This window comes from Struthio camelus, chromosome 4 (genome assembly GCF_040807025.1).
Source record: "Struthio camelus isolate bStrCam1 chromosome 4, bStrCam1.hap1, whole genome shotgun sequence".
In the NCBI taxonomy this organism is placed as follows: Eukaryota; Metazoa; Chordata; class Aves; order Struthioniformes; family Struthionidae; genus Struthio; species Struthio camelus.
Genome location: NC_090945.1, coordinates 26,537,143 through 26,555,655, shown reverse-complemented (window position 1 = coordinate 26,555,655; position 18,513 = coordinate 26,537,143). Strand labels below are relative to the sequence as shown.

The 18,513-nt window shown below is 47.1% G+C and overlaps 1 protein-coding gene and 1 long non-coding RNA gene across 5 annotated transcripts in view; one reads left to right on the top strand and one right to left on the bottom strand.

Annotated features, from left to right (window-relative positions):
- LOC104153453 (uncharacterized) overlaps positions 1–7,395 on the top strand; it is a 229,424-nt gene extending 222,029 nt beyond the window's left edge. Inside the window, exons 25-26 of the long non-coding RNA XR_011140901.1 lie at positions 313–3,906; positions 4,042–7,395. This is a non-coding gene — a long non-coding RNA (uncharacterized lncRNA). The remainder of the gene's footprint in view (positions 1–312; positions 3,907–4,041) is intronic.
- The window catches only part of LOC138067160 (uncharacterized), a 249,788-nt gene that overhangs the window by 9,775 nt on the left and 221,500 nt on the right, over positions 1–18,513 (bottom strand). The window contains exons 1-2 of one of the 4 annotated variants that reach the window (XR_011140896.1): positions 8,445–8,579; positions 1,930–3,877 (exon numbers count right to left, since the gene is read on the bottom strand). The exons of 1 other annotated variant lie outside the window; for it this stretch is intronic. Coding sequence is in view for 1 of the 3 variants with exons in the window: in XM_068941980.1 (XP_068798081.1) it covers positions 3,755–3,877 (123 nt within the window). In the remaining 2 variants the exon portion in view is untranslated. Of the gene's footprint in view, positions 1–1,929; positions 3,878–7,385; positions 7,502–8,444; positions 8,580–18,513 lie in introns of those variants that run through there. 2 more of the 4 variants (XR_011140895.1, XM_068941980.1) reach the window with 2 other exon arrangements.

The window sequence follows — 18,513 nt, the reverse complement described above, 5'->3', positions numbered from 1 at the left end:
CAAATGCAAAACTCGTTCTGATTGCTACAAGAACTGTGAGCAATATTAAGTGTGTTTTAGCTATGTTGATTTTTGGAAAAAAAGGTTAAGCTCCTAGTTAGAGATTGTAAAAAAGGGCCTGGGAAAATTGAAAAACAGATGACGTTAATTGATTGTGGCTCACGATGAAAGCTATCTTTAGGATCTACCATTTCGTTAGGATACTGCCTGTAACAACCTTACAGTGACTGTAACCACCGTATAGCAAAACCATAAGTTCCATCCCTTTAAAAATCACTTCCTATGGAGCAAAAATCTCTGTTCTGTTCACAGAAATGGAGCAGATCGAGAACTTGCCCATGCTGGGGCAGAACGGTGCCAATCTAATCAGCAGCTTGCCTTTTTTTTTTTTTTTTTAAATGACCACATGCAAACCACCTGAAGTTTGTCATCTAGTATCTTGGAGGAAGAAAGAATTTTTATAGCATATCACTGACAAAAAAATGTGCTGCTCATCTGACTTGTCACGTGGATATGTGTGTGATGACTAGCGGGTCTAAATGGAACAAGAAGATGGAGCCGAAAGCCACTGAAAAGGAAAGTTTTTTTTTTACTTCCTCTTCAGTAAGTTTACAAAACCAGTAATTGCTGGCTGGGGCCCAAATACTACATGACCAGTCAAGAGGTGCAATGATTCTGCACTTTGCAAACATAGCTTTTTCCCAGGAGCTCATCTGCAGCAACCTCACTGTGTTAATTAGTCCACAGCTGGTGGAGCTGGTGGGACTAAGTCTACTCCACTTTCTCTTTTGTTGAAGGCCAACATTTTTCCCAGTGACGACATTAAAGTGATATCAGCAAAATGCTGTTTTCTTTTTAGTATAACCTATTAAACCACAGAACTAACCTGATCCCATTCCAGTATCGGACACGCTTATTCTGATCTAGAACATCTTCTGGGAGTTGTGCATGTTGTTTGGAAAGCAGTTTCAGTGATATGGATATAGGCCACTGAAAGTGGGACGTAAACTTCTCTTCTGGGTGTTATATCTGTGTTAGATACTGTAACTATTACCTGATTTCCCAGACGGACAAGATACTAGACTGAAGAAGCATGGGACAACTCAAGGTGTCGACACTTCCCCTTGGGATGCTATTGGCTTCCAGCAACCTGTGCAGATGGGCTTCTTCAAGTCAGGAGGCTGTTTCTTCACCAGGCCTTGCTGGCGTCCCAGCCGGAGCTGAGCATGTGTGTGAGCACTGCCTTCTCCGCTCACATCTGCTCTTGTTGAGGAGAGTGTTCTCCCACCTCTTCATCTCTTTCCCCTCCAAATTGTTCCCTTTTAAATAGCGGCCTGAGCTTACCCAGACTATTACTTGCCAAAGCCCTCAGGAAATTGCTCGGTTTGAAAATGCCCTGTTAGACTTGCTTTATTAAAACCGAGCGAGTAAGTTGCTGGTGTGTGAGCTAGATCTTCGGTGAGTGCATGCAACTCAGAATAGAGCCACAAAAGCTAGTGGAGCTGCTCCTGATTGCCCCTGCGGTTGGTCTGATCCATCTTTCCTCATTTGGTTCTTTAACCAGCCCATTTTTCTCATCCACATTTACTGGTCTAGTATTTTGAATTTTTATGCAGTCTGCTTTCAGTTACTGCTAAAAATGCATCTCCAATATCAGGCCCATCATCTTCTAAGACTCCATCATGCCAAGAGAGTTAGTAAAACATCAGTTTTTCTCTTCAGTTCCCAACCCATATGTTTTCAAGTAGCACTGGGGAAACATTTTTTAAAGGATGGGCTCCAGAGATGGCTTCTAATATCATCAGCAGTGATAATCAAAAGCTGCTTCTGCAGAAGCTTGTGGGATTATCAGTCTCTCAAAAGGAAATTCAGCAGCTTTTCCTACAGTAACATTTATTCTCCTCCCTTCTACCCCAAGTTTTCACTCACCTCAAAGTGACGACGCCGTGGACAGCTCCGTTGCCATATGCAGCTCCCGTTCCTCTTTCAGGAGGGATGTTTCCAAGGGGAAGGGGCTCATGCCTGATTCTGTTATTAACTTACAAACGCAACACTGACAAGACTCTTTACAATTTCTGCGCCTCAGATCCCCCGTGAAGTAATGCTAATAATGCTATTTGCCTATCATGTTACTTTTCAGAGACTTTCTTACTTTCTCTTTGCACTGGACAAAATAGAATAAACCCTGAATAACAAGAAAAATAATAATAAAAATAGAATACTCCCCTCAAATCTGGGGTTGGACACCCCCTCCCGACTTTCTAAGGAAAGTGTAACTAAAAGGCTAATAACAGTTTATCATAGTTCATAGATGGTTCAAGCTATGCCTCATTTCTAGTTGCAGAACACCTCTGAGGAAGTCCTTTTTTCTTTTTCTTTTCTTTCTTCTTTTCCCTCCCAAATTTAGACATAATTTCAGCGACCTCAGTGTTAGGTCTTTGATTCTTCCACGAGGGCTCACGCTGCACGTTGCAAACCCTTTTGGCTAGCTCTGCTCGGGCTGCAGTTAATACAGTGTCTTGCTCTCCTGCCACCAGCAGGGCTCTGGAAACCGTTTTCGAAACAACTGTTGCTGCCTCTGAATATTCACCTACCGATCGCCATTTCTGCCAACCGTCCTGCTAGCGACCCCAGTGGCAAGGAGGAGGGCAATGTGGACAGGGCGCGAAGGGGTAGGAACGGCAGGTTTTTCTCTCCAGCGAGGGCTGCAGCTCAGCGTTGACTTGGCTGGGAGGGCATGCGTGGCCGGGGAGAAGAGCAGAGCCAGCTGACCCCTGCCAAAGGACAACAGTTCCTTCCCTGCGAATTTACAGAAGGCCGTTGCTTGGCCTTCGCTTGCGCCTGCCTCTGCTTGGGTGGACCACCGAGAAGAATTTCTTGACAAAAATATTCACCTGCATCTCACACTTCTGCTCCTGAAACGGGTTTGTAAGGAACAGAGGATGAGCTCTTGCTTGGCTGCGAGGACAATTTAACAAAAGGCAATAAATAACCCCTGTAAAATCTCACAGCTGGCCTTGCTCTCCTTAAAGCTTTTGAAAGACCAGGTTTTAATTGTCTCAGCAGCGCCACGAAAGCAAAGGCGAAGCAGGGGAGCGGGTGGGGAGCGGAGCCCGGCACCTCTCCGCCCGCAGGGTGGCGCAGACGGCGTCCCGGGAGCCAGCAGGACCGGGGTGCACCGCTGCCACAGCCCACGGCGGGACAGGACGCTGGCAAGAGAAACTGGAATGTAAATTCTGCACCCAGGCAATACATTTCACAGCAGCTGAATCTTCCTGGGACGGCCGCCGTGGGCAGCGCCTGTGCGGCCCAGGAAGGAACGGGCTTTACATTTTCTAGAATTCCCTAATCCGCTTTACCGGTCGCTTCTTGCTAAACTGCTGCGGCTCCCTGAGAGATTTAAAGCCACAGTGGCTTCTCCAAGGCCTTTTCCTGATGATGATGTTTATTCTCATCCAGTCAAGACAGAGAAGCATTAGCATGTGATTTACCGTGTATGACCAATCGCAGATTCCAGCACTCGATATTTGAAATTCAAGCAGTAGCTACTTGCAGTAAAGCGGTCATGATCAATCTAGTGATAAAAAGGCCAGTCCTACCTTTTTAGAAGGCAGTAGAGATTCATATTTGAGGTCTGTCAGTCTTACCCTGTCAAGCAAGATGTTGTGCAGCACTCCGAGGAATCAAGGCATGGAATGACAGTCGCACGGTATTAATACATGCCAATATGCTGGAGCTAATTCCTTCCTTCTTTTTAGAGGGGTTTTTGCTTTTTTTGCAGCCATCTCCTTTTCCTCTCATGTGTCAAGTCTTTGTTTTTATTTGTCAAGCAGGCACTGGATTCAGGCCAGGCTCTCATGCCACAGCACTCCTTTACCTAATGAAAGCAAGTGAATAAAACATAAGGTAAGTATTCTGAAATTTAAAAAAAGAGAGGGAGAAAAAAAAAAAGAGGACAACCAAAATCTGAAGAAGGACATTTGTTTGCCAAGAAAAAGGCCTACTGAAGGGATGAATCTCTCTTTTTTTCTTCTACTTTAGGTATACACTTAGACTCATACCCTAATTAATTAAAGGAAAAGGACCAGGTGTGACAGAAGAGAGCTACAGGCATGTGTGAAGAACCAAGAACATTCAGCTAAACTTCTGAGAGCAGGATGTATTCATGCAGAGTAGTCACTTTTCAAAACCAGAATATTCTCCCAAAGGCCCCCAGTTTGTATTGTTAATGACATCAGTCTTAGCCTACGCTATCATTTCCATCTGAGGAAACAAAAAAAAGACAAAAACTTTTCGGAATTTGAAAGGACCACGTGGTGTCAAAGCCACAAACATCACACACTTTTGCACGGGCCTTTGACCAGATTTCAGCTGTGCTGCTTTGCAAATGGAGCAAGCAATGCTTCCAGCCCGCACCGCTAGGTGCAGAGGCTCAGAGAGGAGGTCCGGCCAAGTGACAAACCTGGGGCAAAGAAGGTGGTGAAAGACATGGCAAACACTTTGTTGTGGTGTAGCTGAGTCGAACGAACAGTGCCACAGGAGCAACCCTGCGAGAGGGGATCCATTCTGGCCCCCAGGACATCGGCCCCATTTCACAGGAGTCTTGATGATATTATTACATTTGGACCCTGATTTAATTCTTGGGTAACACTATCTTCTACGAGCTAATTTAAGCATATCCTGAAGAGCTGTGAGGAACAGGGCCATTAGAGTAGTTTTAGCCTCTATGACAATCTGTTCCTCCAGGTTTCTGCTAGCTGCATGGATCCTTGGATGCCATATCCTGAACGTTTGCCACAGACTTGCTGTCCTTCTTTTCTGTTTAACATGAATATCGTGTAATTGGAGTGTCAAGATTCTTGCTGCCATCACTGAGGAGGAGGATACGGAGGAGGAACCAGAAGAAATCCATCTTTGCAGTAATGAATGCATGCAGTTCAGACCAGATTGGGCTGTTCAGATGTTTTATTCCTCCTTTTCATCTCCTTTGTAGAGGCTCAAGCAATACCAGAGCGCAGAAAGCTCCTTTTAGGGCTTCAAACCCATCAAAGATTCTCCAGGTCCATGGTACAGGTAGACAAGACAGGGAAGCTTTTTTGAAGCATCTTTGTAATCTTTATGCTGCCAGAGCTTTTGCATACCTTGTCAGCTGCCAGTGCGGGGGCCCAGGGTCTAGGTTCCCTCGCGAGGGGGACCAAAGCCTGGGGAGCTGGGACCTACTTGCGGTGCTGCAGAGGCGAGACGGGGCACCGGCATGTTGGCTTTGAGAGGGTCACAGTAACTGTTTCTACCGTAGGTTCTAGTGCCTACTTGTACAAAGTGGCACAAACACAGATGCAGCGCCCTCACAATGAGGCACAGAAAGCACAAGCAGGAGTTTGCTGTGATCGTTAGCTCCTTTTTAGAGCTGTTTTTAGGGGACTGGACAGTAATTGCTATAGACTATATTCCACATGGCCTCTGGCAATTCCTTGCTGTTTCAAGGCTGTAGATGACATGTGCAGCACCCAACGGCCCTGGACGTTTTTGCCCCCAAGCTGCTGCTAGCAATGGTTAGGCTCCCTGGAAGAAGCGCTAAGTGCCCTTAGTGCAGAAAAGGTATTAGTCACAGCTATCTACACTAGCTGTCAGAGGAGTGCGAGGTCCACAGGCGTTGGTGGAGCACCTTAGTAGCCATCTATCTCCCTTCTGTTACCCCAAGTAGATCTCTGCCGCCGCACAAGGCTGATATTCCTGGGGTGCAGCTCCGTTCACCCTGATCTGAAAAGGTACCTGTAGCTACCGCTGTCTAGGTGTTTTGCGAGCCAGTGTTAACTGCTCTTCCCGCTATGAACACCACCTACACGCTGACTGGCACCAGGAGATTTTAATATTGTTTTGTTGCTTTCTTTAGAAAGATCTGAAAGGGAATAAATCACACATAGGTCCCAATGCTAAAGCTATCGATCAGGTGTGTAAAGATTAGACACTCACAGAGATCTGGAGAACTCTGCATCTGTTTTCTAGGGTCATGCTTTCTTTTCTCCTAAATGTAAGATTTACCATTCTTACCCGGAAGCCCATTTCAGTATCTAGTATTACTGAAGTCAAAGTAACACTTGGAACAACAGTCAAGTTTATGTTGACCTCTCTTCTGCAGCTGTTGTGATCCGGCCTTTAAAAACTGGTTAATATCATCTCGTCAGCGGTTACATGGAATTTCACACATCTATTTAAATAAATCTGATTTTTACAAACAAAGAGCAAACTCCAGACTAGATCTTAGTTCTATCGGAGACATATCACAGACCTACCTGAAAAAATACAAAAGTCATTTGTAGTCAGAGGTACAAGTTAACATCAGAACACTAGATTTTTTTTTTAAAATACATAGCTAAATGAAAATTCCTGCAGGCTTGAACAAATCATCACAAAAACCACATTTCAGTAGAGCCAAACTGGACTGCATGACTCTTCTAAAGTCTGGAATATTTTGCATCCACTATTCATCTATTCACTTTTTCACTTAGTTGCCCAGAAAATGTTAGAATTCATGCACTGGAGTCTAAAAATAGCTTAGGAAAAGTTCTGGATAAAAAAGTACTTCCTTGGAAATCAAGATTTTAAAAACATCTTCCATAAAAATTTTCTCTGTAGATCCTTCAGAGCATCTTAAGCTAATAAGGCCTAGGTTAAAAATTAGAGATAACCATTGAAAGAGAGCTTTTATTTGCAACTTTGAGCAGGACTAGCTGCCTTTTTGCATTTTGTTGGTGCTGATATGTCTAGATGTTTTTTCATATTACTGAACCAGTGAAGGTTTGTACGTAATCATGTTGCAGTTCAAGCCTCCATCCTATGTTAAGGAATTCACTAAGTAAAGATCTGTCTCAGTCAAGATGTCTTTCTGGTTCCTGCAGGAATCTGAATTGAAATAGATGTCACAAGCATTCCTGACCATAGCAAACAGCAGAAAAAAACATCAAGATGCCTTGGCCTTGTACAGCTGACCCTGTCTGAACTATGATTACTGCTCCAAAATCCACCCAGACTGGCAACCAGCAGGAAGTACGAGCCCAGCCTGCCTGAAAGACTAGAAAGTAAGCTGTGGAGATCAGCGTCAGTGCAGTGGTGCACGAGTCTACCTCAGCCATAAGAACGACCAGAAATTTCCACAGGGAGTCAGAAAATGAAAACGGCATTGAAACGCATGTCCAATTGCCTTGGCATTCAGTTGCCTGCTAGCATGCAAGCTGTAAAATGGCAGCACCACAGACAGCTTTGATCTTGGTTGTATTTCTTCATCCACAAAGAATAAAGATGCTACGTAGGTGATGAAAGGCACCTAAGTCCTTTTCAGAGATGGCAAAGGAGTGGAGAACAGTGTGGTGCCTTCTCATGTTTACCTTGAGCTTTGCTGTGTATCTCTGCCCTTACTGCCTCACTAATGACCTCTGAGCATCCAAACTCTTCCTGTTTCACTGAAGGAACAAGTCATCTTTAGCCAGTGCTGGGTAAGACTGCCCACATGTGGGATTAAATCTCTGTGCCAGCGGGCAGGGGTTGGGCGAGTAACCTTCTCAAGAGACAGTGAAAACCACAGTAACAGTGCACAGGCACGATAAATGCACGATAACAACGAACGCTTATTTCTCTACCCATCTGCAGGGTTCCCTTTAGTGAAGTCCAGCCACAGCTTCGTCCGTACTTGTGCCCTCTTCTGCTCTTGCTCTCTCCCCGCCCCTCTCCTTTTGGTCAACCAAACTCCTTCAGATCACTGCTGAGAAATAGCACGGTGCTTGCAGGGAATGCTGGGTGAGTGGCGAACCCCAAACAAGCAAATTTTTTATTCAGAAAAATTTCAATCAATTTCCAGGAGCCAAGAGCACGCTGCTTTCCAGCCATGCTTCCCTCCTAAGGGGATCGTATAATTTGCAGTGCTAAGTTTCCATTTCAGCGGCTACGGAAAGAAATCTGTTTTGGGAATTGCATTTCCGCATTTGTGCAAAAAATCCATTTTATGACATTAAGATGCTTTGCAAAGAGAAACAAGATCCGGGGGTTTGTCAAGGCACAGTTTTCACTACCCGGCAGAGTCAGTCTCATTAAAATGGACCTCGTCTCCTCTCTGCTCCTGCACATACTGTCAGTTTATCACAGATCATCTGACATCTCTAAAATGGAAAGCATGACGTAAAGCAGGAAAAGCACACGAGATGAAAAAAAAAACCTGAAACAAGCATTACAAAGACTTTGGAGAAATGGCTCCCAGGAAAAGGCGCTGGTTTGCAAACCTGTCAAGTCTTTGGAGTGCCTTCGTCCCAGCAATCATCAGCAGTAACTGTTTAGCGCTGTGTACGGCTTTTTGCCCTTGCTCAGCTCTCCGAGCGTTTTATAAACGCCTGAGACTCTCAGAGCAGTGCACGGGCACTTCGCCTCCTTAGGAAAGCTGGCCCCCGACGTACCTGCGGGGAGGTTCACAGCTGGCTGGGCCAGAGCCGCTCTCTCCTTTGCCCGGGATGGAGGTTCCTCCAGCAGGAACCTTCTGCGAGAGACGTGAATTCTCCTGCTGGTTCCTATGTGACAGCAGCAACTTCTTTTATTATTCCTTAAGCTGAATTTTCCAGGGTCAGTTTTCCTCGGAGACTATTTTGGCATGTGTTTCCTGGACAAGCCCAAGGCAAAGGTGAAGTCAGGGCGCTGCAGTAACTCTGCTCAGCGCAGCGAGCCCAGCTGAGCAGCAGCAGGGGAAGAAACAGTCCCGGCTGACTAGGAGGGAGATTTCATGGCAGAGCAGAGCATCTCGTACCGGCTTCACGTTCAGCAGCTTCTCCCAGCGAACTGGCAGAGGCTGGAGGGCAGGCAGGGCGAAACGCAGGCGGTGGTAGGCCAAGGGGCTGTGCTTCCAAGCAGTCCCTTCGGAAAAATATAGGTAGAGGTGTGTGTACGTATATGCACGCATATTATACATATTTTATATAAAAGTAACTTTTATCCAATATGTAAAATACGCAAGCATTTAACTTGGGCCCAAGATACCCCGATAGTCCCTCTACGCTCTCAGATGTGTTTGTCCCAGGTAGCCCAACTGGAAAACCAAAAAAAAAACCCCCAAAAAAGGAAGCCAACGCCGAATCAGAAACAGCAGTACAAAAATAGAAAAGCTTCCTTCTAACATGCTACTTGCGGGGCCTCTAATTGAGTCCCCTGGGGCGCCGCTTCCCCCGAGGCGTTTTCCTCCTCCTCCTCCTCCTCGCTGCGCAGCAGCCTTCTCTGCCAGGGAAGAGTTGTCCAGCGGGTACCAGCGAGGCGCCCGCGCAGGGAGCTGCCCGGCGCCTGCCACAGCGAAACGCCGACCCCGAAGCAACAAAACACATGGACAAAACGGCCCCGGCCTCAGTTTTGCTGGGTTACCCGCGTTTTCCAGCAAACAAGCGACATCAAGCAGCAGGTTAAAAGGGCTAATGTGTGGTTAAGAAAAAAAAAGAGAGATTGAAGTCAAGGTCGGCAAACTCGAGCTGCTTTACGTTTCCAGCCCTACCCGTGAGGTTTGCGGGTGAGTCTGCGGCCAGCAGCTGCTTTGGTGGGAAAGCAAGCTAATAATTCAAGAACACGGAAGGGAGTAAAACCCTGCGAGCGCCCGGCCTGCAGCCTCGCTGCCTGCTAGAGGAAATCAGAAAGCCAAAACAGGCACTGTGTAATTTCCCTGCGCTTGCGTTAACCACATCCCCAATGCTCACAGCGTGGCTCACTTCAGTGTAACAAACCACTTTATTCCACCCCATCCCGGCTCATGAGATGGAGCGGCGCGGTGGCCAGGAGCCGTGCAGCGCCGCGCAGCTCACCAAGACGCTGCTCCGTAGCCCCAACGACGCGCTAGATCGATTTTAAGACATCACGGCTTGCTAATAAACACCCCCTACCCTGCCCCACTCAGCCCCGCAGGAACTTTTAACCCAGTCAGAACCAAAAATCTTTCCGTCGCTACCGCTTGGCAGCTTCCTTGGTAAAATAATTTTGTCCCAGCTGCAATCTGTCAGTGCAGCTGTTTCACTGCACGGCCAATTGCTCTTTTCTGGGCACAGGAGCGCTGCTCCTCACCGCGTGTTGCTGCTGCGCGCCCGCGCTGCGGTTTGCAACCTTTCACGTGCAAATCAGAGAAGCCGGTGAAGCATGGTGGGCTCCGTTATTTCTGTCCCGGACCAGCTACCTAACGGGAGGGTACAGAAAAGTCGGAGCCGGCCTCGGCAGAGGGACAGCGCCAGCGGCCACAGGCGCAGCCGGCCCTGCAGGACATCGCGTTAGCTGCTAATACGTTTCCTCCCGCCCCGCTGCCCCTGTAAGCGCCGAACAGCATCCATCCCACGGAGGCTGCGGCGCCTCCGTCCTCGGCGTCGGTCGAAGCCCGCCTGGAGGTTCCCGCGGCAGAGCCACGTCCCGCTGCTGGGGCTGCTGCCACCTCTGTGCCGCTCAGCCGGACTCGTACAACTTGGGCCGCAGATAATATTCCTGCGGTTCCTCCCATCCCTAGAGATTTCTGCTGGCCCTTTTGAGCCTTGAAAAAAGCCATTAAAACAATATGCAGAGGCCAGTTAAGGCTGTGACATAACTCCAGTGATAAACAAGAGCTTCGCTGAGTCGCTTTAAGCCCTGCTGCAACTCAAACGCCACATTGTTTTTGAGGCATGTTTATTCTTGCTTTTGGCTGCATTTTGCTCTTTGGCTCCCTGAATCTCAGCAGGAAAAGGCCGGCTTAGCTCCCTTGAAGACTGCGCCGCTTTAAAAAGTGGCTGTTGCTGTAGAGGAAGGGGCCACGCTCTCTGCACCTGGATTTGTAGGACCCTCTGTAAAACATTCACCAGCACGCCTGCACGGCGAGCCACGTGCTTACAACTCGTGGAGCTTCAAGAAACGGAAGCGATAACAACACGCAAAGGACAAAAAAACCAATGAAGAGACGGACATCTCTAAAGCCCTCGCCTGGAAAATCAAAAGTCTTTTTTTAAATTTTTATTTAGGTCGTAAGGACAAGTAGCGCTGAAAGCATTTTAACGGACGAGCACCTGACGGCACGCACTGCTGGCACGTGCTGTACAAAGAGCTGCTGCATGGTCCCCGGGGCCAGGGCTGCCCTGCTTGCTCCCTGCACGAGCCCAGCGGCTGGGGCCCTCACATCTCCATCATACATCACCCTCCCGTACCCACAAAGCGGAGAGAAGCAGCGAAGCCAAGCGATGAGCATGCAAACACAAGGGGGAAAACCAAGGAAGTTCAAAAGGGGAGGGCAACACCCTCTGTTCCCCACCTAGAGCAACACCAGCGGGTAGCTGCAGGCAAGGCGACAACTGCTGGGGACCTACCTTGGACACGGGACATTTTTCTTCCTGCTGGAGCAGTTTCCTAGCATCGTTCCCATGCCAAATGGAAGCGCTGGTACAGATTTTACGTGAGAATTAACGCCAGTCGGTATTATTCTAAATAGAAACCTTGTCTCAAGAAAAACAACAAAAAACCCTCTCTCTCTTTTTGACTGCAGATTTGGTGATGGCTCTCTTGCATTTGCCAGCTTCTTGACTCACTGCAGCCTGGTGATTAACAAACCAGCACTCTGCAATATCAGTAAAGACGTCATTAAATGGACAAAGAGCTGCTGGATTTCGCAAGGTATTTTTCAGTGGGAATTCAAACGGAGATGTTTCTCCTGCAGGCCAGAAGTGGCCCACACTGAGCCCGACATTGAAATGTTTCACACTCAAGACTACTGATGAAATCTAAAACTCTGCCGATTTGGGGATGTGACAGGTAACAACAGGGCTGTTACACGAGTGGTGCCAGAGGGCACCAGATATGTCCCTGGGACTTCATTTTGTCCCCTTTTTATTGCCTGAAGGGGACAGGCCCGGGAGGTTCGTTGCATGATCTCCCATGGACTACAGGCCTTTTCTATGGCACGTCCACTGCGGAGCTGGGACAGCAGTCCCAGATCACTGTCCACGTGAGGCACCAAGCAGTCCCACCACAAAGCCCTCAGTGGAACTGTGCATCAGGCTGAGGACGGTGCCGCGGTTGCTCAGACAGGCTTGCTCCAACAAATTGCATTTAAATACAGGCAGACGTAAAGCCTAGGACTGCAGGATGGAAGCCACGGCCTGGAAACAGGCAGCAGGAAAACCTGCAATAACGGCAAAGAGTTTCAGGTCCTCCTGGACGAGCCACTGAACACAAGGTGCCAGGGCAAAGCCATCCTCAAAAGAGGTAAAATAATCCCTGTATATAGAAAGAGAGGAAAGCGAGCAGATTTAGGCATGGACTTTTTAGGCTGTATACTGCCTAGGTGAGGCCAGTGCCTGATAACACGCTGGGCTCCAGGGTTCATCTTTTTTATAAGGATGTAACAGAATTGGTGACTGCACAGAAAAGCACCACAGAAATGATTTAAGAGCTGAAGAAAGTGCTTTACAGTGAGAACCATAAAGAGCACAATCTGTTTAGCTTATCACAAAGAAGATTTAGAAGTGGCTTGATTACAATGTACTATACCTTTGCAGAAAGAAAATAGTAGAACTATAAAGTTCTTCAGTGCGGTAGATAACAGCAACCAGTAGCGGAAGCTGAAAGACAGACACATTTGAGATGGAAGGAATGCATTTTTAAGAAGGGTGAAAACCTCTGAACAAACTATCGACGGAAGCAATGAACCCACTGTGTCTCTTGGCGTCTTCTGATCAAGATATACAACTTCACCAAGCAGAAGTTGTGTTTTTGTCAAACAAGTCATTGCCATCTCCCTTATTTTCACGAATGTTGTCATTTAGAATTTATAATGGTAGATAATCTATATGGAGCTAAAGGTAAGTGAAAAATAGAAAAATATTTTGAAATATCCAGTAATTTTAGCAAATTTTAAGTAATTTCTAAAAATCATTTGCTCCAAACCTCTCATCCATGTTCTTTGAAAGAAGCTCCTCCTAAGACATAAGCTTCTTTCTTTCTGTCCCTTGGAGAAAAGCTGGCAGAGACAAACCAGCATTTAACAGTATTTTTCCAGTGTGGCCGCTATCGATGGCAAAGACTGAGAGATCGGAAATGCCCCGGGAAGGCTGTCAAGCGGGCAGTGAGCGTGGACTTACGAACTGGGAGAGCTCTACCACCAAGAATGGGTGACAACTACTCTGATCACCAAGCTTGCAGACCTTAGCCCCCGTGAGACTTCAGGGATATTTTCTTCTGCCTTTATATCAGCATTAATACTATAAATTTTGTCTTCATTTGTCTAGTCCAAAGAAGTTGCATAGATGCCTGAGAACAGAAACGAATCTTGCTCTTGGGATTTAGGTTTCCCGTTTCAAGAGCAGATGCCTACGGCTCAGTACGAATTCAAATGTGTAAGCACCTAGACCATATCTAGAGATTGTTCAAAGGCATCGATACGCAGCACATGAAATGGGAGGTGTAGATGCTGGCTCGTATTAACTTCCACTTGAGTGCCTACTACCGATTTCTAAGTGCCAAAACTAAAGACACTGGAGATGGAAAACGTTGCCTGACGCCCCATAGCTGTGCTTGAGCTTCACACCCCAGAGGAATAAAGGAAGCAATAAAAACCAAGACTGGAGGGGAACAGCAATGTACTTCCAACAGCAATGTACTTCCAACAGCAATGCACAGGGAACAAGTGAAAAAGAGTGGAAAGGTGTTTCCCCCCCCACCAATAACAACTTCCATATGCAAGGTCATGCTTTGTGCTATTTTCAGTGCAATTATGGAAATTATTCCCAAGGTGTAGCTGGAGCCACAGAGCTCTGGGTGGGAGAACAGCATGGAGTCAAATTATAATGCAGTCAGCTAGGGAAGATGCTTAAAAAACAGCCGGACCAGCAAACTAATACTCAAGGAAACCATGGCCAGGGTTCGGTGTTGCAAGATGGATATTTGAGAATGAGGCATTTGAACTTCCTACTCAGACTCCGAGAGCCAGCTGGAGGGTTTCCTGGCATGAGTAAGGACTGACTGTTCCCATGTTAATTTAAATTGATTTCTCACTGCAGCGGGAATCGTTACCTGCCTCCCTCACTGCAAGAGGAGGAATAGGAGCTGAAGTCACTTTGGGAGTCCGGCTGTCCTAGGAGAAAGTGATCTAGGAGATAAAGAGCGGGTCTTTTTTTAACTAGGTGGTAAGCTGGGGATTTGCCCCATTTTTGGATCCAGAGCCTGCCTGGCAGAAGGGAAAAGAGAAGGAGGAGGAGGAGGAGGCAAGGCAGAGCCCAGCTGGGGGAGTGCCAGGGCCAGCAGGATTTCTCCGTAGGGATTCGCTCCTGCTGGGAGCGCTGAGCTGCCGGAGCCAGCTCTGCTCCTTGGGCCGGTAGGCACAACGGCTCCTGAACAAGTGTTCACCTACAGTCCCACCGGTATGCTTTGGGAGGCCTCCTGGTTTCCAAAGGAAGACTAAACCAAACGAACCATGAATCCGCGCCGTGCATGTCAGGGGCCATTTCCTCACCGGTTTGCTTTCACTGCTAGCAGCCACTATCCTACTTCAACTCTCTAACATCCTAGGTGCTTTAGAAAAGCGCCTCAAATCTGCAAGCAACGTTATTTGCTAGACTATCAACATTCCCCATCAATAACGAAACTAAAAACGTAGCTTAATAGACAACAAGGCTACAGCAGCTGGCAGTGCCGCACAAATCTGGCACTCTCGCTGCTGAGTTTATTAGACGTTTTATAGTCCTGGGAGCTAAAGATAATGGATCCCGCTCCCATATGCTGCATCAACAAGAGTGGGGACTCCGTTGTGCCATTGATCTATGAGGCAGCAGTGAATAAGACCCAGACACAAATACTAAAATGAATCAATCCTAAGCCGTTAAAGAGACACCATGAAGCACTTTTCAGTTTTCAGTTCTTGCTTTCTAATCTCCATCCTATGAAATACGCTCCCAAGGGCTCTGAAATACAATGGTTTGCTGCAGACTTTGGGATCAGGTTAAGAGGAATTGCCCCTGCGGATCGGAGAACAGCACTGACATTTAGAGCCGACTACCCTTAGTAGACACTTGTCCGCTCCACCCGTTCCTGATGCCACAAAAGCCTTTTTTGGGTTAGCTTCCTTTTTAGTAAGTGCTGTGCGGTTATGTTCATACAGGTTTCAAAGCAATATTCACTAGAGGGTTTCCAAAGTTAGTCTCCTCGGATGACTGGAAAACAAACTTAGGTTTGCTTCCAAGCACAGAAAACTAGATATCTGCAGCTCAGAAAATAGCTTGCAACATGTTTTTAAAAACTTGAAAGAGGCTGTATTCTCAGCCTGACATATAGTGACTTCTACTCAGGTGCCAGCATTCGGCATCTCCACTTTTTAGTATACAAAGGGCCCAGGGTTGCTGCAATCTCAAATCAATTTATATTGAATCCACACACTGTACGCTCTGTTTTAGCCGCTTAAAACACATCATACTCGAGACCGACAAATTGTTTTAAAACAAGCAAGCAAGGGAAAAAAAAACCCTAAAAATAGCAGCCTCTAGATTGGCACCTAAACAGCGCAGAAAACAAAGCAAAGAGAAGATTGCCATGAAATAAAATCAGTTTTCAAAAGCAGCAGAGACAGCCTAGTGACACGGACAAAACAAAAGTTTGGCCAAGACATTACTGGATGCGATAGTTGGTAGTCACCTCGCAAAGGCAGAGGCACGAAGAGCAAAGGCAAGCAGCTCACCCTTTCTGACCGCCGTGGCCAAGCGGCTCTGCCGCCAGCCTCGGACCCTTCCGTGACTCCACGCGTCCAAAATCTCTGCAAAATCATGTCAAGTTGAGCTCCTTACATTAACCTCGCTGTGCTCCTATGGCAAGAAGCACACTGCTTGTTTACAGGGGCTCCACGAAACAGCGTGTGCTTCCCAGTAATTAATACCAAATAAATAACTTAAACAGCTGGATAGGGAGCTAAAAGAGACTCATGCATTCATTAGCGTAACTTATTGATGAAAAAGCCCCACTAATAAATTATTTGCTGTGAACGAATTTATCCCATACATATCTAGATGGATTAGCGAATAATGAACCTCTTAGGTTCATGGCGCGTCTTTCACCCGGAGGAAGACCGGGCTGCTCTGCACCCTGAATCATCCTGGGCGTTTTAAGAGCAGAGCACGACAGCTGTTTAACAACGCACTGAAGTTTACGGCTGGAGGTAGAAGGAACGCAATTATTTTAAGAGGAGCGAGGGTGCTAATGTTATGATACGGATTTATGAGATGAGTTACCGAATGGCTCTGTGAAATCCAGGCGTAGCTTGCAGGAGCAAAGCAGAAAAGCTCTCCCCATCCGCACAGACTCGCCGGACGTGGGGAAGGTATACCGCTCTGTGTGGTCCGTTACTCACGTGGCAGGCGTTTCATTGGTGCTAATCAAGAGAAATGCATTTCAGTTTTCAATACTAACGAAAGCTGCATAGGAGAGCAGTCCACTGACTACACTGCAGGATGCTCTTTGGTAGGTGTACAAAGGTGTTTGAGTTGTTGACTCGAAGACGACAAATAAAAACAAATTCAGGTGCAATGAGAATAATGCAAATGTTTTTTTTTTTTGACACCCAGAAAAAAATCTTCTGGAGGCTCTTAATACAAGATGATGATTTGATGTTCAAGGGAAGTTAGCGGGTCTCTAACTGAATGAGAAGGGTTGAAACTGTGACTGACACATTCAATATCTTATGTAAAGAGCTTAAAGCATTGTCAAGGTTAAAAGGAGCCCAAAATAATCTCTTCCGGTTTCTCTGCATTGCTTATTTGAAATTTTTTTTTTTTTTTTAGTATTTTTTCCAATAGACCTTTCTTTTAAAACAGTAACTCTAAACAATGCACTTTTCTGAACACCAGAAGCCCAAAACAGTGCCACAATCACACAAAGGTGGTTTTTTTCCCCTGCAGAAAGAGGAACTCTGGTGCCCGTCAAAGTGGGACCGTAGCGACACCGAGGGCTCTGTGCAGGATTCCCCTGCTTGCTTCTGCGCTTGATGAGCTGCTTGCCTTAGGTGTTTTAATTTCCTGCAATCGTAGCACATCGCTGTCATGGTGACAGATGCTACAGAAATTAGTAAAATAAACAAATAAAAGCTCAGAAGCCTTTTGACCAAGTCTACGCTAATTAGCGCGTGGGACAAACAGACACCTGTTTTCTGGGATCTGGGTCGACTCCATCCAGATTGCTCCCCTGCTTCCTGGATAACAGCGAGACCCTTTCTAGAAATTAAAATAAAGAAAGGCAGCAGATGGTGCCAGGAATGCTCGGAGTAAGATGTCTCCACGCAGAGCCACATACTAGCAACAAACCGCCCAGTTAGCAGACCCTGCGAAGCAGTGACTATTTCGCATGCCGGCAGAAGAAGAGCAAGGAAGGCAAGACAGCAAAACGACCGGTGACGCTCCAGCGTTTGCCCGGATGAGACGCTCGGCGCCCGCTGCTGAGCCCGCTCGAGACGCGTTACGGACGACGGTCGGGAAACCTCCTCCCCTTCCCCAGCAGACCCGCTCTCTCTCCCCCTTGCCAGGCTGGAGGGCGCCGAAGGGCTCAGCGGGGTCGGGAGCGCAGCCACCGAGCCCGGCGGCCAGCCCCTCTGCCTGCCCGCCGCAGGGCCCCCCACGACCCGCGGCCCTTGCCGTCCCCTCGGCAGCGGTAGCTGCAATTACCACCGAATTCAACCAAAAGCGTCCTTAGGGACGCAAAATACTGCCTGCGCTTTAAAAACGAGGGAAGAGCTCCCCTGATTGGCAGGAGCCAAAATGACTTTTCCGAAACAAAAGAAGAGTTGTTATTTCTTACAGAGCTTCTACCAAAAGCCATCAGCCTCCCTTCCCGACCGGCTTTTTCGTGGAGAGTCCAGGATATAGCACACGTATCCTCATATCCTCAGTGTAACGCTGCGGCTACTGCACCACCTGTGCAGTTTGATCAGAAAATTAATCTTAACTGGAAATAGGAAACTAAAGAGATACTTACTGGACAGAGCCAATATTAAATTATCAGCTGTTTAGTCATTTTTTTCCAGTGCACCATCATTTCTCAGACAAATAAGATCCCAATTTAGGCTGCAAGTGTAAAATCTCATCTCAGTAATAGCAATCTCCTGTCATATTGCACTGTCACCTGCGTGTACTTTGCAATGCAAATTGGACCAAATTCAGCCTTCCTGTAAGCCCACGCAACTAAATGGATGTCAATAGCCCAAAATCCCATGGCCTGAATCAGTTATGCGCAATCCAGCCTGTAAAATTGGAGAGAAAATTCACAGGATTTTCTATCAAACGCACGCTCACGCACACCTCTCTTTTTGCCCTCCGTAGAGTTCGGCCTTGATGGCACGGACGTCCGCTGCAGCCACTGCTGTTAAAAATGTTTGCTGAAAAAAATCTCATCCTTACAAACGGAGGAAGTTTCAGGAGCGCTGATTTCGTTACAGTGTGAGAGAGGCTACTGAACAGCGGGCGCTGGCTGGGTTTTCAGCTAAAGCGCTGCTCGTCGGTACCGAGGGGC